Here is a 27,789-nt window from a genome sequence, read left to right as displayed (position 1 = left end):
TAGGCGTTTTTTGTCAATTATTTGTTCACAGGTTGGGTTGTCTGTCCCATATAACAGTGGTTCTCAACCTTTTCAAGTCGCGACCCCCCAAATTAATCCTATGTTAACTGAGACCCCCCCCACCCTGATAAGCACTTGGAATTGTAGGAGTTGAGGCATTACATTTTGTTTGACTCGGTTCTACAGATAAATATTGTGAAAACAGCCGATCTACAAGCTCACAACGCCTCGCAACGCAAGGCGTTGTGAGCTTGTAGATCTGCATTTTTTTTTGCCTCTTAGCCTATTTGACAATTTGGCCAATATTTGACCAGTTTTTATACATTTAGTATAGTTTGTTGAATACTTTTTGATGCAGTGATGGTCTTTTTTATTCCCCCCCCCCCCCCACAATCATGTGGGGACCCCCCTGGGTGTCCTGAACCACAGGTTGAGAACCACTGCCATATAAGGTGAAATCACCCTATTGGGGATGAGACGTAAAAGGCGATCGCCCATGTTTAATGTTTAATGGTTGTTGGTACCTGTGGTCCCGTTGTCGCTTTTCTCCCAGTCCAGGATGATGAAGGAGGGGCATCCTTCCACCGTTACCACGGTGACGTTAGAGGGCGGAGTCCTGGGCGGGGCCGTGACATTGGCCTCGCCCCCTTCATCCTCCGGGAAGTAGTTGAGAGAGGAGGTGATGGAGCATGGTTCATCTGGACCTTTATCTGTCTTATATATGACATGAGGAGCTAAGAGGGGAGGAGAGGAGAGGGGAGGGGAGGGGAGGAGAGGAGAGGAGAGGAGAGGAGAGGAGAGGAGAGGAGAGGAGAGGAGAGGAGAGGAGAGGAGAGGAGAGGAGAGGGGAGGGGAGGAGAGGAGAGGAGAGGAGAGGAGAGGAGAGGAGAGGAGAGGAGAGGAGAGGAGAGGAGAGGAGAGGAGGTATGAATATTGTCAGAGTTAGAGATTCCCTGACAAGTGGATAGATCTGATATGATGATGATGATGATGATGATGATGAAGGTGACTCACCAACAAAGCGTTTCTTGCCCATGGCGTCCAGGTCAGAGTTGGGCTGAGAGCTGAACTTATCCGACTCCTCCCAGTGTTCAAACTGAGTCACTGCAAGGGAAAAACACACATTCAGATTATTATGGCCTGTCATAATGATTACATAATCACCTAATCACAATTATTTGAGATAATCACAATTATTGTTTGCATAATGTTCAATTTCAATGTTGAAAAACACTCATATATTTTCAAACATAAAAAGGATAGTGCTTCGAGCTTGTATATCTGCTGATTCCAGTAAATGATGTAAGTTATTGTCATATACGGCCTGTGCACCTTTTGTTAGTTTACAAAGCCTAAATACCAAACAGAAACACAGTTATTTGAGCGACAATTAACCGTCAACTAAACTGTCCCTAATGTCCTGATATTTCTTAATCATTTCACCCAAAAGGTTTCTAACAATATATGACTATTGACATAGAAATAACACTGTCTGTCAGTTACGTAACATGAGGATTAAATATGTGTTATTATAAACTAGACTAGACTAAATTATGAATGGAGTAAGTGACTTAGACACCAAGAGACTGAGATACACCTGGTTGCAGATAGAAAAGAACGCCAGAGACCGAACAGCATGACCTTTTCAATTAGGATAAAGGCGATGTTACCAGAGGTGGCCAGTGTCATGAAGAGCTGATTTAAACAAAAATATGATTTTCCTCAAAAAACAGACTTAGGCCATTATTTTAAGAAGGTGACGATATGAAAAAGGACATTTTGTACGGTACCATTCTCAACCGGCGCTGTGATGGGGGTGGAGGTGGTTCTTCTGGTGGTGGTTGTAGTGGTGGTGGTGGTTGTAGTAGTGGTTGGTTTGGGTTTGCGGCGCTGTTTGGCTGGTTTGGCCGTGACCGCAGCGAAGTGAGGGTTCAACACAGACAACTTGTCTGTTAGCTTCAGCCTGTTCAACTTGTCTGGACAAAGAGACACACAAACACACACAGACATGGTTGTCCTGCTCCACCAATAGCCTACAAACGACTCAAAGAAGATCAAACATGAGGATCACACAAAGGCTGACGAAAACACACGGAAAAATTAATCTCACAAGGTATTTCAACGGGACGCGCTGTGAGCTTCTTGCACAAAAAAATAGTCTCCTTTGTGTCTCCTACCGGAACCATTGCCGGTCATCAAATTATTGTCTTAGGAATGCGACAAAAACAAAAATAAAATCCATGAATTCAAGTCTCCATGGGGTGACTAATCCATAGATTATTTTTTTTGGGGGGCGGGATTATCCTTTTAAGACGCAAAGGAGCATGACTGAATGTATCCTACCATTCTGATAAACATTCAGTCTGTGCATTTCTCATTTCAGGTTGGGTTTGTGGACCATCATAACTGTAGTTCAGCCTTAGACTACGTCGTATAAGTACATAATAACAAAAATAAAACAATAAGAGACTTGCGACTCAGACTCGTGGCCAAAAACTCAAGACCGGACTCGGACTCACCCCTTAAAGACTCTGTTAATAATAATAATAATATCAATATCAATAACAATAACAATAACAATAACAATAATCACCTAGCTCTCCAGGCTTTCCAACCAGGTTGGTTCTCTTGTTGACGGAGGGTCGTGATGGAGAGCCTAACAAACACAACGGAGGACAACACAACACAACACAACACGAACAAACACCAACAGTAAGAATACAACACAACACAACAGGATTTGTACCATCTAGGAACTGGAGCCACATGCTCCCAGTGACATGTGACGTATTTGCCCCTCCCCCCTCCAGTCAACATTTGACTTCTTGGGATGTCCGTCCGAAGGAGTCAACCGTTTGACTTCTTAGGACGGACATCCTAAGAAGTCAACCGGTGACTTGTTGGGGTGAGCCAGCATTGCGTAGCGCCCTGCAGCCAAACTCTGTGTTGATGTTGGACCGTCAACATCACACAGTCACAAACACAAGCCACATGGAACCAGGTTGTGCTTTAATGTGAAACAGTGGGATACCCTGGACTGTTGAACATCTTTAAGGTCTCCATCGTTAGGGTCGTGGGCAGTGCTGTAAAGTAGCCAAGTACATTTACTCAAGTGCTGTACTTAAGTACAGTTTTGAGGTACTTTTACTTTATTGGAGTATTTCAAACTGTCAGTACTTTTAGTTCTACTCCATTACATCTCAGAGGCAAATATTATACTTTTACTCCACTACAATTATTTAACAACTTTAGTTACTAGTTACTTTGTAGATTTTGATTATTAACCACTTCAGCCCTATACATTTGAAAATAGCCGATCTACAAGCTTGTGATACGACGTATTGTGAGCTTGTAGATCAACATCTTTATAACATCTTTATGTTCTGAAGCTCTGAGCCCATACCAAGAAATACTACATCTGTTGTCAATTATATTACCTCTCTCTCTCTCTCTCTCTCTCTCTCTCTCTCTCTCTCTCTCTCTCTCTCTCTCTCTCTCTCTCTCTCTCTCTCTCTCTCTCTCTCTCTCTCTCTCTCTCTCTCTCTCTCTCTCTCTCTCTCTCTCTCTCTCTCTCTCTCTCTCTCTCTCTAGGGGGGCAGCAGCCAGTGGTGGAAAGTAACTAAGTACATTTACTCAAGTACTGTATTTAAGTACAGTTTTGAAGTACTTTTACTTTACTGGGGTACTTACAATTTGTAGTACTTTTACTTCTACTCCACTACATCTCTGAGACAAATATTGTACTTTTACTCCACTACACTAATTATCTGAAAACTTTAGTTACTAGTTACTTTGTAGATTTTGATTATTATTACAAAACATACATTAACCACTTCAGTCATATATACATTTCGGCCATTTGATAGCAGATCTACAAGCTCACAATGTGTTTTGCGATGCGACGCATTGTGAGCTTGTAGATCTGCTATTTTCAAAAGATTTCGATTTTATACATTTGAAAACTTGTGAAACAGGACATTCTGCATAATGAGTACTTTTACTGTTGTACTTTAAGTACATTTAGATACCAACACCGCTTTACTTTTACTCAAGCACATTTTTCATTCCGGACTTTTACTTGTAACATACAATGCAGTATTGATACTTTTACTCATAAGAAATGGGAGTACTTTCTCCACCACTGGCTACAGGCCTGCTTCTCTGTTCTGTTTGTTTTTTAGTTTTTTTTTACAAACTGGGCATCAGAGACTCACATGTTTTCATTTTAAACACTCTTATTATTCATAAAACAGATTTTTTTTCCGCTTCTCTCTTCTTATAAAAGCTCACAGAGTGGCCCGTTAAACGTAAAGTCAAAGAACAACGTCATGAGGAAGACCATGTGGGCCCCACGGGCTTTAAAGTCACAACATATATATATATATATATATATATATATATATATATATATATATATATATATATATATATATGTATATATATATATATATATATATATATATAAATGCTGTATAAATCTATAAATGTATAAATGCACCATTTACCATTTTTAAGTAAACGATAGAAATAAAGTCATGTCTTGGGTGACGTTTTCCTCTAACGCAGGGGTCTTCAACAGGGGGTCTGGGACCCCTAGGAGGTCCTCAGAGTTACTACAGGGGGTCCGCCAAATCTTTGTGTGATAATATATTTTATATATATTTTTACATTAACCACTTGAACCTTAGCATTCCCTTTTCTGAGGAGAACTTTAGCCAAAAATAGCAGATCTACAAGCTCACAACGCCTCACAGCGCGAGGCGTTGTGAGCTTGTAGATCTCTCTGTCAGCTAAGGGGTCCCTGCTTCATCTCTCTCTCAGCTAGGGGGTCCCTGCTTCATCTCTCTCTCAGCTAAGGGGTCCCTGCTTCATCTCTCTCTCAGCTAGGGGGTCCCTGCTTCATCTCTCTCTCAGCTAAGGGGTCCCTGCTTCATCTCTCTCTCAGCTAAGGGGTCCCTGCTTCATCTCTCTCTCAGCTAGGGGGTCCCTGCTTCATCTCTCTCTCAGCTAAGGGGGTCCCTGCTTCATCTCTCTCTCAGCTAAGGGGGTCCCTGCTTCATCTGTCTCTCAGCTAGGGGGTCCCTGCTTCATCTCGCTCTCAGCTAGGGGGTCCCTGCTTCATCTCTCTCTCAGCTAGGGGGTCCCTGCTTCATCTCGCTCTCAGCTAAGGGGGTCCCTGCTTCATCTCTCTCTCAGCTAGGGGGTCCCTGCTTCATCTCGCTCTCAGCTAGGGGGTCCCTGCTTCATCTCTCTCTCAGCTAGGGGGTCCTTGGGCTGAAAACGTTGAAGAGCCCTGCTCTAACGTCAGAGTGTGGATCCATAGACTGAACATAAGGAGGTGAACATAAGGAGGTGAACATAAGGAGGTGAACATAAGAAGGTGAACATAACATAAGGAGGTGAACATAAGGAGGTGAACATAAGAAGGTGAACATAACATAAGGAGGTGAACATAAGGAGGTGAACATAAGGAGGTGAAAATGGCTTCAGGCTGCAGCCAAACGAACAAACCAACCAACGACCAACCAACCGCAAAACACCTGCAACTGATCAGCCGCTCCTAAACAGCGCTGGAAGTATGAGCATGTTGTTGTACTCCAGTTACAGTTAAAATACTCTGTTACAAGTATAAGGCCCTGGGTTCAAACTTTGACTTGAGCAAAAGTGCATTAATTGGCATCACAATGTACTCGAAGTAGCAAAGTAAAAGTTGCATACTTTTTAAAGAAATAGCTTAAAGGAGAATACCGGACAAATTAAGTGTTGTCTTTGATGTCTCGTTACTCACCGACCGACGTGAAAAGTGGCGTTCTTTTTTTCCATAGATTCCCGTGTCGTCATTTTTTAAACCCCCTCCGTTGTCAGAATGGGAGCGCGTGGGTTAGGGAGATTCGTCTATTATAACCGAGGCAAAGTTGTTTTTCTCTCTACTGCTAGTCATTGTGGAGTCTCATGATAGTCAAACATGCGTTGAAATTTCCTGCGAGGCCACCGTTAATGGCGAACGATTTAACACTGGATGCTTGTTTCTTTCCAGAACCTGGCAACTCGTGTTGCCAGGTTCTGTCCGGTAATTTGTCCGGTATTCTCCTTTAAGTATAAAACAGTGCTTAATTGGTTAATTAATTGGTTCTCAAAGTGGGGTCCGGGGACCCCCAGGGGTCCTTGAGGGAGTTCCAGGGGGTCCCCAGCTAAATGATAGATAGTTAGGAACCAAATGGACCCTTATGGGTCTGTAACTCTAAGAGTGTACAAATGGAACCAAATGGACCCATCCATTTGGTTCCATTTGTACACTCTCAGAGTTATAGACTTCTAAGGGTCCATTTGGTTCCATTTGTACACTCTCAGAGTTATAGACTTCTAAGGGTCCATTTGGTTCCATTTGTACACTCTCAGAGTTAAATTAACATTGATTTATCAATATAAATTGGGGTCCAAATTGGAAATAGAAATACCATTAATTGTGGGTCCGTAGCCTAATTCATGTCAAACTGGGGGTCCTTGAAATTAAAATAATTGAGAATCACTGCTAGAGCCGTCAAAATCTTCTCTTATGGGTCCCTGGCATATCTTTTCAAATGGGGGTCTGCGGGCTAATAAGTGTCAATTTAGGGGTCCATGACATGAAAAGGTTTGAGAACCACTGTGTTAATACATGTTTTGTAATAAGTTAACACAAATGATCTAAGCCATGGGCAAATCCTCCTTCTACAGCACAGCCACCAAGGTATGGAATAGTCTAACCCCATCCCTCAAAAAAATTCAAACAGCCCTAAAAACTCATCTTTCTGGAGGCCAAAAGAGGAGCTAGTACCAGTTTCCCGGTAGACTCCCCTTTTTTTTAACACATTGAATGCCAAAAACGGTCCGGACCGTTTTTGAGGGTCCAAACGAGAAGTGCCGAAAACGGTCCGGACCGTTTTTGACCCAATTCTATTTTTATACATGTGGGCCACGTGGGGCGCTAAAACGAAACTTTGACATCACCCAAGGAGTTTCTGAGAAGAAGAGGCTGGATCTGGCTCCATGTCAAAAATCCTTCCGGTCGGCGTTTTCAATGTTATCTCCTTGATTAAAAGCTTAATATCTCCATTTCTTTTTAATGTGGTGGAAACGAGCCGTTTTCGATCGGCGATCACGCTGCAATGGAGGATCGCGTTAGAAATATTATTGTTCCAGGCGTTAGTCGGGACCCTCCGCCGTCTCGCACGCACGCTTTGTTTACATGCATTTCCGCGTCGGGGCTTCTCACAGCACGAAACGTATAACGCAAGTGGATGGAAGAAATGCTGGCACTCAACGTATAATATTTTAATAAACCTCTGGCACCCAATGTGTTAATATATATATTTTATTTTTCATGCTTTTTTTGGGCACATAGTGGTATTTTTTCTCTGTATTTTTATGTTGATTTTTGAACTGTTTGGTTGCTATATATGTCTATGAAATTAATTCAAGGACCCCAACAGAAACAAGTCCGCAAGGACTTTTTTGGTCGGACCTTTTAGACAAAAGTATTATAAATGTAACTGTGTTGTTGTACATTCTTTTGCCTAATAACATTTTCAATCAATTAAAACCATTTAGATCTGAGGCCCATTCTAAACACTGTTTTCTGAAAAAAAAAATATATATATATTAAACACATTTCAAAAAATAATGTTGCTATATACTGTATCCAGTTACTGTATCCAGTTCTATATACTGTATCCAGCAACAACTAAAAGGGCTTACCGGATTGAAAGGTATAATAACGTATTGCTGTTCCAGGTCTAAATGGGCAAAATCGGCCAAAGTAATATAAGTTGTAACTAAAGCTGTCAGATAATCGTACTGGAGTAAAACGCACAGGATGAGCCTCTGAGGTGTAGCGAGGTAGAAGTGTTAAAGGATGAGCCTCTGAGGTGTAGCGAGGTAGAAGTGTTAAGTATAAAAACAAAGGTAATACTCAAAGTAAAGTAAACGTACCTTAAAGTACTGACCTAGAGTAGGCTACAGTAGTAAATGTAATGAGTTACTTTCCAGCAGCTGTGTGAATCCAGTAAACATTGGCTCTGTGCTCCATAGAGCCCCAGTGTGTAAAACCAGCATCAAACATTGTTTTCCATATTAGGAAGATATGAGATGCCAACACCTGCCATGCTCTGGTGGTAGCGTGAGGGCCTGTTCTAAACATTGGCACCTCCGTGGAGAAGCAAGGCCTTTCCAAAAGCTATCTGCGCTTAAAAAAACATGTAGAGCCCTTCCAAAAGCTCTCTGCGCTTACAAAAAGACATGTACAACACTTCCAAACCTCTCTGCGCTTTCAAAAATGATGTACAGCCTTTCTCAAAGCTCTTTCCGCGTACAAAATCATGTGCAGCCCTTCCAAAAGCTCTCTGCGCGTACAATGTAAAACACTTCCCAAAGAGTGCTTACAAAATGATGCAAAGCCCTACGAGGCACAACGCAGGCAAGCAAGCAAGAAGCAAATAGGCTGAAGGCCATGAACGCTCCCCAGGAAAACACAACTACAATATCCCAACTAACCCTCTGGTCTAAAATAGTCAAAGTTATTTGACTTTTTTTTTTCAAAAATAGTGAAAAAGAAAAAAAGTGAAAAGAAAGACTAAAGGAGGTTTATGGAATAGGCCAGAGAGGACATGAAGGAGACACAGAGGACATACAGGTGACATAGAGGACATGTAGGTGACAGAGAGGACATGTAGGTGACAGAGAGGACATGAAGGTGACAGAGAGGACATGAAGGAGACAGAGGACATGAAGGAGACAGAGAGGACATGTAGGTGACATAGAGGACATGTAGGTGACACAGAGGACATGAAGGAGACAGAGGACATGTAGGTGACATAGAGGACATGTAGGTGACACAGAGGACATGAAGGAGACAGAGGACATGAAGGAGACAGAGAGGACATGAAGGAGACAGAGAGGACATGTAGGTGACACAGAGGACATGAAGGAGACAGAGGACATGAAGGAGACACAGAGGACATACAGGTGACATAGAGGACATGTAGGTGACATAGAGGACATGAAGGAGACAGAGGACATGTAGGTGACAGAGAGGACATGAAGGAGACAGAGGACATGTAGGTGACAGAGAGGACATGAAGGTGACAGAGAGGACATGAAGGAGACAGAGGACATGTAGGTGACATAGAGGACATGAAGGAGACAGAGGACATGTAGGTGACAGAGAGGACATGAAGGTGACAGAGAGGACATGAAGGAGACAGAGAGGACATGAAGGAGACAGAGAGGACATGAAGGAGACAGAGAGGACATGAAGGAGACAGAGAGGACATGAAGGAGACAGAGAGGACATGAAGGAGACACAGAGGACATGAAGGAGACAGAGAGGACATGAAGGAGACAGAGAGGACATGAAGGAGACAGAGAGGACATGAAGGAGACAGAGAGGACATGCAGGTGGCTTTAGTGACACAAGGAAGACGCAGAGAACAGAAGCAGATGGAAAGAAATGATTCGCTGAGTCGATCCCGATGGGAATAAGCCGATAGAAGAAGAATCTCACAATGTTTTGTGACGCATTGTCAGCTCGTAGATCGGCTAGTTTCACCATTCATCACAGGAGAATTAGAGGGATTAAAGTGGTTAACTTGCTCTCAACTTCAGTCCGATGTAATGAGGGGGTCTCACTGCTTTAGTCAGATGTAATGAGGGGGTCTCACTGCTTTAGTCAGATGTAATGAGGGGGTCTCACTGCTTTAGAGGCTTTCTGTTAAGGAGGGATCGTTCTTTCTTCAAACTGCGGTGAGAGAAAACCTTGAAGCTCGGCCAGAGGCTCACGCCAGAGTCAGCTTCTTAAAGGTATCATGACATTCATGTTTACACCACATTCAGAGTCTTTGTCCTGGTCCTTCAAACGTGTACAAAAAGTTTTAACTGAAAATTCCACTCCAGTGATTCACTGTAGGTGTTTTTGTCTCACATTTCTAAAGCCTTTTCAACTGCAATGAAAAAATAAATCTTTGCCTGCGGGTGTCGCTGGTGAGGGATTTTGCCTGTCAATCATCGCCTCTGCTCCGCCCCCCCCAAAGGAAAGGATAGGGAAGGGGAGGGGCGAGGAGGAGAGTGGGCGGGATTAATCGACTGTGACCTCACTGTCGAAGGGCCAAGCTCAGATTACTTTTCAGCCTAATTATTCAGAAAACCCCAGACCACAGAAAATCCACTGAATGTTCAAAGTTCAGATTTTTTGGGTGTAATTGAGGTCATAAAACCCCCAAAAAAACATAAAAAATAAAAAATGTGAAAATGAATGTCATCGAACCTTTAAAGTTAGCTGGTGATTCGAGGGCCGAATTCTTTCCCAGAGGAAAGTTTATTTTCCAAACAACCAATGGACGGACGTACGTACGGACGGACGGAAACACCGCCCTGAAACACCCTGCCGGCCGGCGCTTATAGGCTGGGGTTGCCATGGCAATCAATTGGCTCAACTTAGGCCACGGTCAGAGCCTTTTTCCAGACAGGCAGTTCTGGACGACGGCCTATCCGGCCGGCTCGACGCCGGGCGCGGCCCTCTCTCAGGTCGTCAGTGGCGTGCTCGGCGAATTTGAAGCCGGTCGGTGGAATGGTTCTGGAGATACGTGGATTACAGACCTACATACGTCCAGTACGTACGTAGATTCCCTGCATGTATTGTAAGATTAATATTAAAATGGATCCTGTTTGAATTGACATGGTGTCGTTTTCTTGTTCAACTTTAACCGTCCTGTTCAGTATTCCACTGTTTTCCTTTTTTCTTTTTGCCCCGGAAGGCATTTTCACATAGTGTGTGGTTTAACACAAAAATACACAACAGACACACAATGAAAACAACAAACGTGGAAACAGATGGAATGAAATGAATGAAAAACCAGCACATGAAACAACCCCTACACACACACACACACACACACACACACACACACACACACACACACACACACACACACACACACACACACACACACACACACACACACACACACACACACACACACACACACACACACACACACCATTGTCATATACAGTATGATGTACACTATGCTATTGTAGGATGCAGAGGCGGGAGGTACTATAACTACCAGTATGTATTACTAATACGGTATATAAATGTCTTTTCCTTCGTGGATGGGTAACGGCTCCATCCACGCATAAGGAACACATTTTAATCTATTACGTCGCATCACAAACTCTAGCAGCATGGCTGATCACAAGCACAACATTATAGATGAAAAAAAAAAAAAAAAAAAACTCATGTAAGGTTCAGAGTGATCACACACTGACCGAAGCTATGGAACCACATCCAATCCTTCTGATTGTTTGCACCGGCTCCTAAACCCAAACCTAAACCTAAACCTGAACCTAAACCTAAACCTAAACCTAAACCTAAACCTAAACCCGAACCCAAACCCAAACCTAAACCTAAACCTAAACCTAAACCTAAACCTAAACCCAAACCTAAACCTAAACCTAAACCCAAACCCAAACCTAAACCTAAACCTAAACCTAAACCCAAACCCCAAAACCAGCCAAAGCCCCAGTTTAAGCCTGAAGGGATATTTCATTTTCAAACATGTTTGGGGTCATTTTATAACGTGTGTTTCATCCCCGACAGTTTTTTGTTGGATGAATTAATTATCTTTTATCAGACACTTCTTATACAAACCCATTGTAACTGTAAACTGCATTTTAACCATGTTAGACTCATTAAAACACACGTCTCTGCTTCTGGTGACTGATATTGTCCTTCTAATGAATGTTATGTATGTATTTTAAAACAAATAAAATACAAACATTTTAATGTTAATAAAAAGTCATAGTAAAAACACAGCCCCTCACGCATTAGAAGGACAATATCAGTCACCAAAAGCAGAGACGTGTGTTTTAATGAGTCTAACATTCATTAGAAGGACAATATCAGTCACTAGAAGCAGAGACGTGTGTTTTAATGAATCTAACATTCATTAGAAGGACAATATCAGTCACTAGAAGCAGAGTCGTGTGTTTTAATGAGTCTAACATTCATTAGAAGGACAATATCAGTCACTAGAAGCAGAGACGTGTGTTTTAATGAATCTAACATTCATTAGAAGGACAATATCAGTCACTAGAAGCAGAGACGTGTGTTTTAATGAATCTAACATGGTTAAAATGGAGTTCAAGTTAAATGGGTTTGTATAGGAAGGGGGCGTGTCTGATAAAATGAACATTAAATTATCTAAATACTGAATCAAACAACTTCTAAACTGTCTAGGGGGTGAAACACTAAAGCCTGATTGAGACGTTAAAATGACCCTAAACGTGTTTGAAAGTGAAATATCCCGTTAAGACTCCAAGAATCTCACACAACAAGCTCACAACGAAGATCTCAGCGGGACGTGTTGTGAGCTTGTTGTTTGTGTTTATTGTTGTTGCACGACGCACGTGTGTCCTTCCTATTGGGAGGACACCCAATCCTATTGGTTGACGCCCCACGACAACAAAGTCTATACCGATGTTTAACTCCCCAAAGCTTCAAACAGCGACAAAGCGTTGACACGCCCCCTTTTGCGCCGCACGCACGCACGCACGCACACACACACACACACACACACACACACACACACACACACACACACACACACACACACACACACACACACACACACACACACACACACACACACACACACACACACACACACACACGCAAAACACGCATTGTGGAGTGACAGGAGTGAGTGATGGATGGATGGATGGATGGATAGACAGATGGATGGATGGATGGATGGATAGACAGATGGATGGATGGATAGACAGATGGATGAATGGATGATGGATGGATAGACAGACAGACAGATGGATGGATGGATGGAGACTAGAGGGACAACATGGCGGACACAGAGAATGTGGAAGAGGAGGATCTGTTACCCAGAATGCTCGGGTTCCACACGGCGGCTTTGGGCAGAATGAGACCTCTGTGATGCTGTCTGTGTCCTGTGGAGAACCACATGGTTAGCAAAGCTCTCTCTCTCTCTCTCTCTCTCTCTCTCTCTCTCTCTCTCTCTCTCTCTCTCTCTCTCTCTCTCTCTCTCTCTCTCTCTCTGATCAAGTCACTAACTGGAAGTGAAAGCTTGTAAAGAGTCAAATGAAGGGAAAACCCGGCTGACATGAAGCAGATGGTTTAATGGCACACGGAGCTCAGTGGAAAAGCCCTTCTAGCGTGTGTGTGTGTGTGTGTGTGTGTGTGTGTGTGTGTGTGTGTGTGTGTGTGTGTGTGTGTGTGTGTGTGTGTGTGTGTGTGTGTGTGTGTGTGTGTGTGTGTGAAAAGCCCTTCCAGCATGTTGAGTCTTTTCCACTTCGCTTTGAATCCAATCGAGCCAACTGTTCTCCAGAGGCCTCCGCGCAAAACAGTGTGTGTGTGTGTGTGTGTGTGTGTGTGTGTGTGTGTGTGTGTGTGTGTGTGTGTGTGTGTGTGTGTGTGTGTGTGTGTGTGTGTGTGTGTGTGTGTGCATGAGAGAGAGTGAGGTCGCCAGCCGTTCTGAAACCCAAAGCGGGATCAGTAATGTCAAAGCCTGACCCGATTCCCCACATGGTCACCATCGTGCCAAACCACCAGTGTGTGTGTGTGTGTGTGTGTGTGTGTGTGTGTGTGTGTGTGTGTGTGTGTGTGTGTGTTTCAGCACAGCTATGACAACACAACACAGTAACTCCACATCACATCTCTTCCACTACGAAGGCTGAACCTCCACAACCTGTTCACTTTACGTTTACATCAGAACCAGAACCCTTCAGGAAAACAACACATGAAGTTCTGATATCTGAGTTCCCATGAACTCAGAGGTAGTAGCAGAACCCTAACTATAGGTTCTGAGAACCTGATGTGAAACTAGGGTGACCAGACGTCCCGGTTTGGGATTTATCTCTAAATATCTTTAAAACACAAACATGTCCTGGTTTTCAACATTCACCACAACGTGGTCCCAGTTTTTGCCAGATTTAAAATAATAACAGTTGTTTTCAGTGGTTTCATGGACGTTTGTCATGTTCTGTTCATGTAAACATGCTCACCTAACCAATCAGAAAACAAACAAAACAAAATGCATTTGTCAATCGGTCGTGGCCGATGGTGCGTGCATGAACGTGCATGAACGTGCATGAACGTGCATGAACGTGCATGAAACGTGCATGAACGTGCATGAAACGTGCATGAAACGTGTGCATGAACGTGCATGAACGTGCATGAACGTGCACGAATAGGCGTATATGGTCTCCCCCATGTGAAACGCAGTCGTAGCGTAATGGAAACAAATCCAGAACTAGGGTTGGGATCGGAACCAGAGGAACCGGACGAACCAGAGGAACCAGAGGAACCAGAGGAACCAGGAAATGGTTTGGAACCGTTTGTGGAAGCGGGTTTTATCCACCCGGTCAGAGGAGCTGCTATGAAGCTGGACGTCTGTTTGGTCTGTTGTACGATTCCAACACCAGAGGTTCTCAAACTATTACATTTTAAGGACCACCATAACTGACAGTGGACACATGGTTGGACCCTCACACACCTGTATAATAATAAGTCATTATAATAATAATAAAACTATTAAGTATTCAATCAATCAATCAATCAATCAATCAATCAATCAATGGAAACACAGTTCTTGTAGTGGAAAGAGAACAGAAACTATGGAGGTGTCGTTACCCCCTGGAATCCCAGAGGAGGTGGAGGGAGTCAGGGAGGTGTTTCTGCCTCCGGAGGAGGAGGAGGAGGAGGTGGAGGGGGACGAGGAGGAAGACGAGGGGGACGAGGAGGGACGTGTAAGGCCGTTACTGAGGGGGAACTCTGGGTTTCTGCCTCGTCCGTGTGTCACATTCTCCCTCACGCCACCGGCCATCGTGCTCTTCGTCACGGCGGGGACGGACGGGCGCCTCAGGGGCCCGCCCACCGGCCTCAGGGGCCCGCCCACCGGCCTCAGGGGCCCGCCCACCGGCCTCTGAGGCCCGCCCACCGGCCTCAGGGGCCTCAGACGCCCCAGGGGCCCGCCCACCGGCCTCAGACGCCTCAGACGCCCCAGGGGCCCGAGGGGCAACGAGGGAACAACAGTTCTCCTGTCGCCTCCACCTACAAGACCAATACAATCAATCAATCAATACAACAGTAACCAATACGTGAAGGAGTGAGGGCGATCAGCAGCCAAGAGCCATGATGTTAGTGATGATGATTATACCCTTACTTATTACTTTAATTACATGATTACATACCAAGAGCCCCCCCCCCCCCGCAATGTAGATGAATGTATTCCATGATGCATGTCCAATCATGGAATACAATGACTTTATTCCATGATGTAATGTCCAATCATAGAATAGGATGAACGTGATGGTATGATCGTTGATCACAAGCCTTCTGAAGCGCTCACAATCTTTGTAAATCAGTCATAATCGGCCGACGCCGAGCGCAACACAACCATGACTGTAAGATTGAGTCCGACATGCAAACATCAGGATGAGATGTGCAACAAAGAGCATTCCACTCCATTCCTGGAGCGGCCATTCCTGTTGGACAAAAACCAGTGGACATTCATTTGGTCGTACGGACGGACAGACAGCTGAGGACAGACACGGTTAATGGACGACAGAACAGCGCAACAGCGATGACGCAGCGAGATCACATGACACGGGAAAGAGAAGGGCATTCCACTGATGAGGTCATCATTACCCCAGTTCTTATCATTGGCCTGTTCCCCACCGAGGGCGGGCCTTAGAAGTGATGAAACATCTTGCGATTGGCTGATAGCTGTATGGAAAAGACAATGTTTCACTGTATGCAGACGATACTGTGTTATTACTATGGTGTTGTGCATTCCTGATGATGATGATCAAAAAAACTGTGGCGAAAAAGAAACAAACAATGAGTTTCACCTTTCATCAGAAGACACAAAGGTCTGATAACTAGTGGACTGATCAAATGTTCTAGTCAGTTCAACATCTACTGTATAGAGCAGTTAAGAAGGCTCCTACAGTCCAACATCTACTGTGTAACAATTAACTCTTTGACTGCGAGAAATAAAACACAATTTGCTAAGCCACGGCCAGCGATTTAGAGTGTTTTCACTAACCTTTGAAAAATCATATAATATTTATCTCCAGTATGATCGATCCCCCGATCACTTTAAAAGGCGTAACCGAGTCTCGTAGAATGGGGGGGGGGGGGGAGCATGCCGCCGCGATCATCTGTTCCATAGTTGTGGGCAACAAGGTAGTGATCGGGCTGTGTTTTTTTGCGATCACGTGACCTGCTGCCTCTTTGCTTCCCAGGGAGTCGAATGGTGACTCCCAGGTTAGAGAACAGCGCCAACTGGTGGAAAACCACTGAAAAAACAAAATTCTCTTCATTGGTAGGCTGCACCTTAGCAAAATATGATGGAAAATCTTGTCATTGGCAGTCAAAGAGTTAATAGTTACCCAAGGCGTGCTACTCATACTGTAAACTGAGTAGGCGGTGCCCGGGATCGAACCCAGAACCATGTGGTCCAAAGGCGAGACACATGCAGGTGCAGTAGCTAAGGCAGTAGGTAAGTAGGTTAGACAGAACACACTGGGAAGTGTTATAATGTCTGACTTTCACATCCTGACAATTATATTGACGGCTTTCACGTTAAGTTCATCCTTTAAAGTGCTCTATGTCAAAACGCTGTACATGCCACTCATGTACGGCACTCTGCCAACTCGCTGTGTTGGAGAAGGTGACCAAACTCCCAACGGTCAAAAACCTTAATTTCAAACTCTGAAAACAAAGAACTGAAAGAAAGATAATGGGAGTGATAAAGGAAGTGGTAAAGGAAGTGGTAGAGGAAGTGGTAAAGGAAGTGGTAAAGGAAGTGTTAAAGGAAGTGGTAGAGGAAGTGGTAGAGGAAGTGGTAGAGGAAGTGGTAAAGGAAGTGGTAAAGGAAGTGGTAGAGGAAGTGGTAGAGGAAGTGGTAAAGGAAGTGGTAAAGGAAGTGTTAAAGGAAGTGGTAAAGGAAGTGGTAGAGGAAGTGGTAGAGGAAGTGGTAGAGGAAGTGGTAAAGGAAGTGGTAAAGGAAGTGGTAGAGGAAGTGGTAAAGGAAGTGGTAAAGGAAGTGGTAGAGGAAGTGGTAAAGGAAGTGGTAGAGGAAGTGGTAGAGGAAGTGGTAGAGGAAGTGGTAAAGGAAGTGGTAAAGGAAGTGGTAGAGGAAGTGGTAGAGGAAGTGGTAAAGGAAGTGGTAAAGGAAGTGGTAGAGGAAGTGGTAGAGGAAGTGGTAAAGGAAGTGGTAAAGGAAGTGGTAGAGGAAGTGGTAAAGGAAGTGGTAAAGGAAGTGGTAGAGGAAGTGGTAAAGGAAGTGGTAGAGGAAGTGGTAAAGGAAGTGGTAGAGGAAGTGTTAGAGGAAGTGGTAAAGGAAGTGGTAGAGGAAGTGGTAGAGGAAGTGGTAAAGGAAGTGGTAAAGGAAGTGGTAGAGGAAGTGGTAAAGGAAGTGGTAGAGGAAGTGGTAGAGGAAGTGGTAGAGGAAGTGGTAAAGGAAGTGGTAAAGGAAGTGGTAGAGGAAGCGGTAAAGGAAGCGGTAAAGGAAGTGGTAAAGGAAGTGGTAGAGGAAGTGTTAAAGGAAGTGTTAAAGGAAGTGTTAAAGGAAGTGGTAAAGGAAGTGGTAAAGGAAGTGGTAAAGGAAGTGTTAAAGGAAGTAGGTAAAGGTGTAAATTACCAGAAGGGTTATATCTCTTCCCCGTAGCGTTAGCGGACAACCTGGAGCGGATTTGTCCCCGTAGCGCCAGCTCACTGTGGGGGAGGGGCTTAGTGACGGGGGTGGCTGGCCGGGTACTGGTGGAAGTAACAGTGGTGGTGGAGGTGGTAGTAGTAGGAGTAGATGTAGTAGTAGGAGTAGATGTAGGACTAGTAGTAGAAGTAGTAGTAGTAGTAGTAGTAGTAGGAGTAGTAGTGGAGGCTTTGGAGAACACAGGAACATCGAGGAACGCAGGTATTGCGTCGGCGCGTCGATAGCTGTCATTTCTAAGACTGTTTCCTCTGCCTGGGAGGAGAGAGCAGGATATAATGTAGGTTCCATTAAATCATAAAGAAGGCCAGCTCTGTTGTTGACCTCCCAATGGAAAGGCTGCAGGATGAGGCCCCTCCCATCCACTCTATGGTTAACCCCTCCCATTCACTCTATGACCCCTCCCATCCACTCTATGACCCCTCCCATTCACTCTATGGTTAACTCCTCCCATTCACTCTATGACCCCTCCCATCCACTCTATGACCCCTCCCGTTCCCTCTATGGTTAACTCCTCCCACCCACTCTATGACCCCTCCCATCCACTCTATGGTTAACCCCTCCCATTCACTCTATGACCCTTCCCATCCACTCTATGGTTAACCCCTCCCATCCACTCTATGACCCCTCCCGTTCCCTCTATGGTTAACTCCTCCCACCCACTCTATGACCCCTCCCATCCACTCTATGGTTAACCCCTCCCATTCACTCTATGACCCTTCCCATCCACTCTATGGTTAACCCCTCCCATTCACTCTATGACCCCTCCCATCCACTCTATGACCCCTCCCATTCACTCTATGGTTAACTCCTCCCATCCACTCTATGGTTAACCCCTCCCATTCACTCTATGACCCCTCCCATCCACTCTATGACCCCTCCCATTCACTCTATGGTTAACTCCTCCCATCCACTCTATGGTTAACTCCTCCTATCCACTCGATGGTTAAAGGGATAGTTCACCCAAAAAAAGTTTCTATGGATTAGTCACCCCGTGGAGACTTATATTCATGGGTATTTTTTTTCCGTTTTTGTCACATTTCTAAACCAATGATTTGATGACCAGATAAATGATACTCTTTGTGTCTCCTACCGGAACCGCTGCCGGTTACTATAAGTACGTAGAGCTATTTAACAGTTATTTTAACAATATACATGTATCACTTAAAGCACCTTTAAATGGACCTTGGTGTTTGGAGTTTATCTAAACATGGAGGCGGACAGAGGAACAGACTGGTGCTGTTTTTCCCCAGAGAGGAAACCCAAGCACATCTGCATCCAACGTGGTCTGAAGTGAAGTAGTCTGAAGTGGTCTGAAGTGGTCTAGTAGTACTGGCATTATACAAAATGACCTAGGACAAATTGAAACAAAAAACCTTCTTTTTGCTTCATAAATATGATAGTAATAACATATCAAACGTCCTAAGAGATCCCAGTAATGGAACATATTGAAAAGTTATAGTTGATGTCACAATTTCCCATTGAGGCCCATGTTAAAAAAGGATTTAAGCATTTCTTCTTGTTTAATTTCTACACAAAAGGTTCAATACTGTCCTCTATCAGCCAGACACTGTTGGAGGCAGTACAGTGATGGTTAAAAAAATAAATGTTGATGCAGCACGAGCACTGTACTGCCTCCAACAGTGTCTGGTTGATAGCGGACATTATTGAACCTTTTGTGTGGAAATTAGACAAGAAAACATATGCTTAAATCCTGTTTTAACCTGTGCGTCAATGGGACATTGTGATCACCTATTTCAGCTTTTTCAATATGTTCCACCAGGACCGCCACTGGGATTTCTGAGGACTTTTGATGTTATTGATAACATATTTATGAAGAGAAAAAAGTATTTCTGTTGCCATTTGTCCTCAGATTAGGTTTTAACCCCTTATTATCCATTGATTAGGTTAACCCCTTATTACCCATAGAATGATTAGGTTAACCACACACACAGTGCATGTAACCACACACTGCATGTAACCACACACACACACACACACACACACACACACACACACACACACACACACACACACTGCATGGATGGATACGATGATGATGGATGGATTCATAAAAACATACAATCTACAGGCAGGCAGGCAGACAGTCAGACAGACAGACAGACAGACAGACAACACCACTGGTTCTCAAACCTTTTCATGTCAAGGACCCCCCCCCCCCCCCCGGACCCCACTTTGAGAACCACTGGTGTAAATCACAAGGACTCGAGGCATGCCGGCAATGCAGCCAATCACAAACACCTGCCACTTGTCCAACTGCCAATAAAGCTTTACGATTCAAAACCAAACGGAGCGTGTTGATTGGCTTTTTTTTACCCAGGCCATTGGGGGCGGGGCTTAGTTTCCTGGATGCTCTCTGGTGATTCTGCTGGAAAATGTGTGTGTGTGTGTGTGTGTGTGTGTGTGTGTGTGTGTGTGTGTGTGTGGGGGGTGGCCGTGGGGGGGGGGGGGGGGGTGAAAGCAGGAAGTGTTAATCACCAAAGGACGTCCTGGAGGATCCTGGGAAACCGAGGGTTTTGAACGGCGGTGAGAGACGAGTTCTGTTGTGGAGCGCTGTGGATGCACACATATTACACACATTACGGTAACAATACTGTATGAACTATACACATTACGATTATGGTAACAGAGCTGTGGATGCACACATATTACACACATTACGGTAACAGAGCTGTGGATGCACACATATTACACACATTACGGTAACAATGTGTATACAACTGTATATATACTAGAAACAATAAACCTTATGGTAAAAAATACTGTACGTGTACTATAAACATTACGGTAAAAGTACTATACATATACTATAAGCATTATGGCAGAGTTATGGATGGAAAATGACTGAGAAGTGATTAATAATAACAATAATGATAATGATGATAATAATAATAACTAGAACCCTAAGTATTAACCTGAGCTCTGATCAATAGTCTGTGGCAAGTTTGGAGGCAAGTGGAGAGATCCTGTGCTGACCAACCCCAGACGTACTTTTAATAATAATAATAACATCACAAACCAGGTCGTGGAGGGAACAAAGCACGAGGTCCGGCAGGTTTCTGAGAGGAGAGGAGAGGAGAGGAGAGGAGAGGAGAGGAGAGGAGAGGAGAGACTTGTTTTGCAATAAACCTGTCCTCCATACATTTGTAACTTACACACACGTTGAACAACTTTATCATTGTGTGTGTGTGTGTGTGTGTGTGTGTGTGTGTGTGTGTGTGTGTGTGTGTGTGTGTGTGTGTGTGTGTGTGTGTGTGTGTGTGTGTGCGCGAGCGCGCGCATGCGAGTACCTACCAGGGGCTTGGCCAGAGGGTTGCGGACCTTGTAAGGCTTATGAAGGCCGTTATCTGCAGACAGACAGACAGACAGACAGACAGACAGACAGGAAACTCAGTCATTTTGGTTTTGGTCAGTGATGTTTACCCGCGGCGTTGGTGTCAAGTACAAGTGTGATAGGTCGACAGTTTAGTTTTAGTCATATTTTAGTCATCTGAAATATTTTACTTCTAATTTTAGTCGACTAAATATCATAAGATTTTAGTCGACTAAACCTACAGTTGATTTAGTCGACTAAAATGTATTTTTGGCGCGGTCGTGATGGCATCGAAATTATTTTCACTTATAGCTGCATGCCGAAAAAGCTGATCTGCAAGCTCACAACGCATTGTGAGCTTGCAGATCAGCTATTTTAGGTCTGTGACACCCGTGTGCACCCATGATGACTTCTCTTAGATCTACTGGATCTCTTCTCCACTAGTATTAGTTCTACTGGATATCTTCTCCTCTAGTCTTAGTTCTACTGGATCTCTTCTCCACTAGTCTTAGTTCTACTGGATCTCTTCTCCACTAGTATTAGTTCTACTGGATCTCTTCTCCACTAGTCTTAGTTCTACTGGATCTCTTCTCCACTGGTCTTAGTTCTACTGGATCTCTTCTCCACTAGTCTTAGTTCTACTGGATCTCTTCTCCTCTAGTCTTAGTTCTACTGGATCTCTTCTCCACTAGTCTTAGTTCTACTGGATCTCTTCTCCACTAGTCTTAGTTCTACTGGATCTCTTCTCCACTAGTCTTAGTTCTACTGGATCTCTTCTCCACTAGTCTTAGTTCTACCGGATCTCTTCTCCACTAGTATTAGTTCTACTGGATCTCTTCTCCACTAGTCTTAGTTCTACCGGATCTCTTCTCCACTAGTATTAGTTCTACTGGATCTCTTCTCCACTAGTCTTAGTTCTACCGGATCTCTTCTCCACTAGTATTAGTTCTACTGGATCTCTTCTCCACTAGTATTAGTTCTACTGGATCTCTTCTCCTCTAGTCTTAGGTTCTACTGGATCTCTTCTCCACTAGTCTTAGTTCTACTGGATCTCTTCTCCACTAGTCTTAGTTCTACTGGATCTCTTCTCCACTAGTCTTAGTTCTACTGGATCTCTTCTCCACTAGTCTTAGTTCTACCGGATCTCTTCTCCACTAGTATTAGTTCTACTGGATCTCTTCTCCACTAGTCTTAGTTCTACTGGATCTCTTCTCCACTAGTATTAGTTCTACTGGATCTCTTCTCCTCTAGTCTTAGTTCTACCGGATCTCTTCTCCACTAGTATTAGTTTTACCGGATCTCTTCTCCACTAGTATTAGTTCTACTGGATCTCTTCTCCTCTAGTCTTAGTTCTACTGGATCTCTTCTCCACTAGTCTTAGTTCTACCGGATCTCTTCTCCACTAGTATTAGTTCTACTGGATCTCTTCTCCACTAGTATTAGTTCTACTGGATCTCTTCTCCTCTAGTCTTAGTTCTACCGGATCTCTTCTCCACTAGTATTAGTTCTACCGGATCTCTTCTCCACTAGTATTAGTTCTACTGGATCTCTTCTCCACTAGTCTTAGTTCTACTGGATCTCTTCTCCACTAGTCTTAGTTCTACTGGATCTCTTCTCCACTAGTCTTAGTTCTACTGGATCTCTTCTCCACTAGTCTTAGTTCTACTGGATCTCTTCTCCACTAGTCTTAGTTCTACTGGATCTCTTCTCCACTAGTCTTAGTTCTACTGGATCTCTTCTCCACTAGTCTTAGTTCTACTGGATCTCTTCTCCACTAGTATTAGTTCTACTGGATCTCTTCTCCACTAGTATTAGTTCTACTGGATCTCTTCTCCACTAGTCTTAGTTCTACTGGATCTCTTCTCCACTAGTCTTAGTTCTACTGGATCTCTTCTCCACTGGTCTTAGTTCTACTGGATCTCTTCTCCACTAGTCTTAGTTCTACTGGATCTCTTCTCCTCTAGTCTTAGTTCTACTGGATCTCTTCTCCACTAGTATTAGTTCTACTGGATCTCTTCTCCACTAGTCTTAGTTCTACTGGATCTCTTCTCCACTGGTCTTAGTTCTACTGGATCTCTTCTCCACTAGTCTTAGTTCTACTGGATCTCTTCTCCACTAGTCTTCTAGTGGATCTCTTCTCCACTAGTATTAGTTCTACTGGATCTCTTCTCCACTAGTCTTAGTTCTACTGGATCTCTTCTCCACTGGTCTTAGTTCTACTGGATCTCTTCTCCACTGGTATTAGTTCTACTGGATCTCTTCTCCACTGGTCTTAGTTCTACTGGATCACTTCTCCACTAGTCTTAGTTCTACTGGATCCACTAGTCTTAGTTCTACTGGATCTCTTCTCCACTAGTCTTAGTTCTACTGGATCTCTTCTCCGATATTCTTAGTTCTACTGGATCTCTTCTCCGAAAAGATCCACTAGTCTTAGTTCTACTGGATCTCTTCTCCACTAGTCTTAGTTCCACTGGATCTCTTCTCCACTAGTCCCTCCCAAACATTTTAGTCTAGTTTTTATTTGTTGACGAAATTGGCAGTATATTTAGTCATAGTTTTAGTCATCATAGCTTAGTTTTTATTTAGTTTTCATAAGCGAAAAACGTGATGGTCATGAATTCAACACTGTTCTGAGCTATACTGGAAGCTGAGGTTCCAGACGGTTGCTAGTTTTTACCTGTCATGATGGTGTTATGTAGGACGGCTTTGATTGGTTACCTGTCATGATGGTGTTATGTAGGACAGGTTTGATTGGTTACCTGTCATGATGGTGTTATGTAGGACAGGTTTGATTGGTTACCTGTCATGATGGTGTTATGTAGGACGGCTTTGATTGGTTACCTGTCATGATGGTGTTATGTAGGACAGGTTTGTTTGATTGGTTACCTGTCATGATGGTGTTATGTAGGACGGGTTTTGATTGGTTACCTGTCATGATGGCGTTATGTAGGACAGGTTTGATTGGTTTACCTGTCATGGTGGTGTTATGTAGGAGGGGTTTTGATTGGTTTACCTGTCATGATGGTGTTATGTAGGACAGGTTTTGATTGGTTTACCTGTCATGATGGTGTTATGTAGGACAGGTTTGATTGGTTTACATGTCATGATGGTGTTATGTAGGACAGGTTTGATTGGTTTACCTGTCATGATGGTGTTATGTAGGAGGGGTTTGCTCCACAGCCCCGCCTTGCGGTCGTCCTGGTTGGAGCGGACAGTGAACTCGTAGGGAGTGTTGGGCTTCAGGTTGTCGATGACCGTGTCACTGGTGGGACATGTTTGGTAGTTCCACTTCCTGTTCCTCTCTCTGTAGCGGATGGTGTAGAAACTGAAGGACGCATTAGAGACGTTGGTCATTCGTTCATCCATACATCCATCCATACATCCATACATCCATACATCCATACATCCATACATCCATCCAGCCATCCATTGTATTCCTGATGATATTGGTGATATTGGTGATATTAAAGCAAGCAGCAGATCATATTAGAGGTGAGTGCTAGGGGGTGGAGTCTGAAGAGGTGAGTGCTAGGGGGTGAGGTGGAGACTGAAGAGGTGAGTGCTAGGGGGTGAGGTGGAGTCTGAAGAGGTGAGTGCTAGGGGGTGGAGTCTGAAGAGGTGAGTGCTAGGGGGTGAGGTGGAGTCTGAAGAGGTGAGTGCTAGGGGGTGGAGTCTGAAGAGGTGAGTGCTAGGGGGTGGAGTCTGAAGAGGTGAGTGCTAGGGGGTGAGGTGGAGTCTGAAGAGGTGAGTGCTAGGGGGTGGAGTCTGAAGAGTCAACTAGGAGTGAGTCTGCAGTTCTGATTGTTTATTCCACAGTTTGTTCCACCAGGAGGGGGAGGAGACTCACCCGTCCTCCAGACAGTGCTCCAGCTGGTCTCCATCATGGGGAGGCCTCTGGTCTCCCCAGGACAGAAGCACTGCGGCGGGGCTGAGTGAGCCGATGACCAGGTGCAGAGGTTCATCCAGGTTCACCTTACCTACACACACACACACACACACACACACACACACACAGACACAGACACAGACACAGACACACACAGTTTAACAATTTATTTTCTCTCTCTAGTTGTTCTAGTTGTTCTAATGGGCCTGGAAGTCCACCCATTGCTTTTCCGACAGCGGATGGACCCACCGCGGGCCGGGTCTGTTGCCTCTCTTCCCGGTAGCTTTTCACGGGAGGGGCCGTCAGGTAGCGTCAGATGTTGGTAGATTCCACCGTTGAGAAATGTCTTCTTGTATGCAAGCTACATAGTCCACAGAAATTGCAAATGCATCCACTGCACCGACTACATTGACCATGGTAGTTACAACGGGGCAGTTTAACGTCATGCCCAGGACACCCAAACACCCCCCCCCCCCCCACCGACCGACCGACCGACCGACCGACCGACCGACCGACCGACCGACAGACAGACAGACAGACAGACAGACAGACAGACAGACAGACAGACAGACAGACACACACACACACACACACACACCAATGCATCGCCACGCATTGTGAGCTTGTAGATCGGCTGTTTTCAAATGGCTGTAATGGGTAATGTATGTTTTGTAATAATAATCAAAAGCTACAAAGTAACTAGTAACTAAAGTTCTCAAATAATGCCACTGCTGTATAGTGTGTATTTCCTCACCTGTGCACTGCTTCTTCACATGGCTGATGGGAATGGGCTGAACAGCAACCAGGTACTTTGGTTCAGCGTCTGAAAACATAAAGAACACTCTAAACAAGTTTGATAACACACACACACACACACACACAGACAGACAGACAGACAGACAGACAGACAGACAGACAGACAGACAGACAGACAGACAGACAGACACACAGACACACACACACACACACACACACAGACACACACACGCCTTTTCAGATATGTTAAGACATGCTTCTCCTTCTATGAATAGAAAATAAATAGCTGATCTACAGGCTGTTTGTTTTCTATTCAATGCTATTAGTTTGCTTCACACATTGCTGCTTGCAGCTGCCTTTGATTGAGTTTTATTTTATTTTGTTCTACTGCAGTGTAATCTTAATGTTTTGCTCGTGTGTGTGTGTGTGTGTGTGTGTGTGTGTGTGTGTGTGTGTGTGTGTGTGTGTGTGTGTGTGTGTGTGTGTGTGTGTGTGTGTGTGTGCGTGCGTGCGTGCGTGCGTGCGTGCGTGCGTGCGTGCGTGCGTGCGTGCGTGCGTGCGTGCGTGCGTGCGTGCGTGCGTGCGTGCGTGCGTGCGTGCGTGCGTGCGTGCGTGCGTGCGTGCGTGCGTGCGTGCACTCAGATACTTGTGGGAAAGTGGATTAACGTTGATCCATGTTCTCTTTAGGATTGTGTATACACAACACTACACACACACCCACACACTGACTGAGTACTTGTACTCTAGTACTACTTCAGTACAATTCTGGAGGTACTTGGTTGTTTAGTTTTAATGGAGTATTAAACAAACTTATACTTGTGGTGATGTGACGCGCTGTGAGCTTGTAGATCGACTAGTAAAAAGTTAGAATACTTTTACTTCCATGTGGCTATATGTTTACTTTAAGTATACAAAGTACTTCTAAAGCACTGAAATGAGACGTGAGAGGGCAGCAATGCATTGTGGGTAGATCCTGGGTGTTAAGCAACATCACAACTATGAGGATATATTAAATATTGAATAAAAGTCTGTTCGCTGATTGGTTGGCAGGACTCTTGTGGGCGGGATTGACTGACATCTGAGCGCTACATTGGAAGGGTGTGCGCGCGCGCGTGTGTGTGTGTGTGTGTGTGTGTGTGTGTGTGTGTGTGTGTGTGTGTGTGTGTGTGTGTTGCACTGACAAAATGGAACTTAACAATGTCTTCCTTTAACAGATAGTTAGAGAGAGATTGTCTGTCAGACAGACAGACAGACAGACAGACAGACAGGTAACATTGTGTTGTCATGGTTACAGGTCGAGCAGAGACCTGGTTTGACCTCAAAATACCCTCATTTGTCTCACACACACCTTTGGAGTGCTGGCTATTGCTTTATTTACTGTGAATCTTTGTGAGCCGTGCACCCGCAACACTGAACCATATACAGACTGAGAGTGCTCCTTGTTATTTTCTATCACACACACACACACACACACACACACACACACACACACACACACACACACACACACACACACACACACACACACACACACACACACACACACACACACACACACACACACACACACACACACACACACACACACACACACACACACACAGGCTGTTATATTTCACCACAGACAGTTCATAAGTTGCTTGATTCAGTATTTAGATATTTGATATTATCAGACACGCCCCCTTCCTGTACAAACCCATTGTAACTTCAAACTCCATTTTAACCATTTTAGACTCATTAAAACACACGTCTCTGCTTCTGGTGACTGATATTGTCCTTCTAATGAATGTTAGACTCATTAAAACACACGTCTCTGCTTCTAGTGACTGATATTGTCCTTCTAATGAATGTTAGACTCATTAAAACACACGTCTCTGCTTCTAGTGACTGATATTGTCCTTCTAATGAACGTTAGACTCATTAAAACACACGTCTCTGCTTTTAGTGACTGATATTGTCCTTCTAATGAACGTTAGACTCATTAAAACACACGTCTCTGCTTCTAGTGACTGATATTGTCCTTCTAATGA

At 44.2% G+C, this 27,789-nt stretch overlaps 1 protein-coding gene across 5 annotated transcripts in view; it reads right to left on the bottom strand.

Moving 5' to 3' along the window:
* LOC308080951 (target of Nesh-SH3-like) overlaps positions 1–27,789 on the bottom strand; it is a 76,074-nt gene that overhangs the window by 4,204 nt on the left and 44,081 nt on the right. Inside the window, exons 2-14 of one of the 5 annotated variants that reach the window (XM_080423082.1) lie at positions 25,758–25,826; positions 24,965–25,094; positions 24,258–24,442; positions 21,099–21,151; positions 20,824–20,863; positions 20,283–20,357; positions 17,715–18,038; positions 15,716–15,793; positions 12,931–12,996; positions 2,594–2,656; positions 1,791–1,976; positions 1,015–1,104; positions 525–734 (exon numbers count right to left, since the gene is read on the bottom strand). In XM_080423082.1, the coding sequence (XP_080279208.1) occupies positions 525–734; positions 1,015–1,104; positions 1,791–1,976; positions 2,594–2,656; positions 12,931–12,996; positions 15,716–15,793; positions 17,715–18,038; positions 20,283–20,357; positions 20,824–20,863; positions 21,099–21,151; positions 24,258–24,442; positions 24,965–25,094; positions 25,758–25,826 (1,569 nt within the window). The remainder of the gene's footprint in view (positions 1–524; positions 735–1,014; positions 1,105–1,790; positions 1,977–2,593; positions 2,657–12,930; positions 12,997–15,715; positions 15,794–17,714; positions 18,039–20,282; positions 20,358–20,823; positions 20,864–21,098; positions 21,152–24,257; positions 24,443–24,964; positions 25,095–25,757; positions 25,827–27,789) is intronic. The other 4 variants (XM_080423083.1, XM_080423084.1, XM_080423085.1 and 1 more) reach the window with 4 other exon arrangements.

Source organism: Gymnoscopelus braueri (assembly GCF_963280865.1).
Source record: "Gymnoscopelus braueri genome assembly, chromosome: 24".
Lineage (NCBI taxonomy): Eukaryota > Metazoa > Chordata > Actinopteri > Myctophiformes > Myctophidae > Gymnoscopelus > Gymnoscopelus braueri.
The sequence above is the reverse complement of the archived record's forward strand: the minus strand, read 5'-3'. Positions and strand labels throughout refer to the sequence as shown.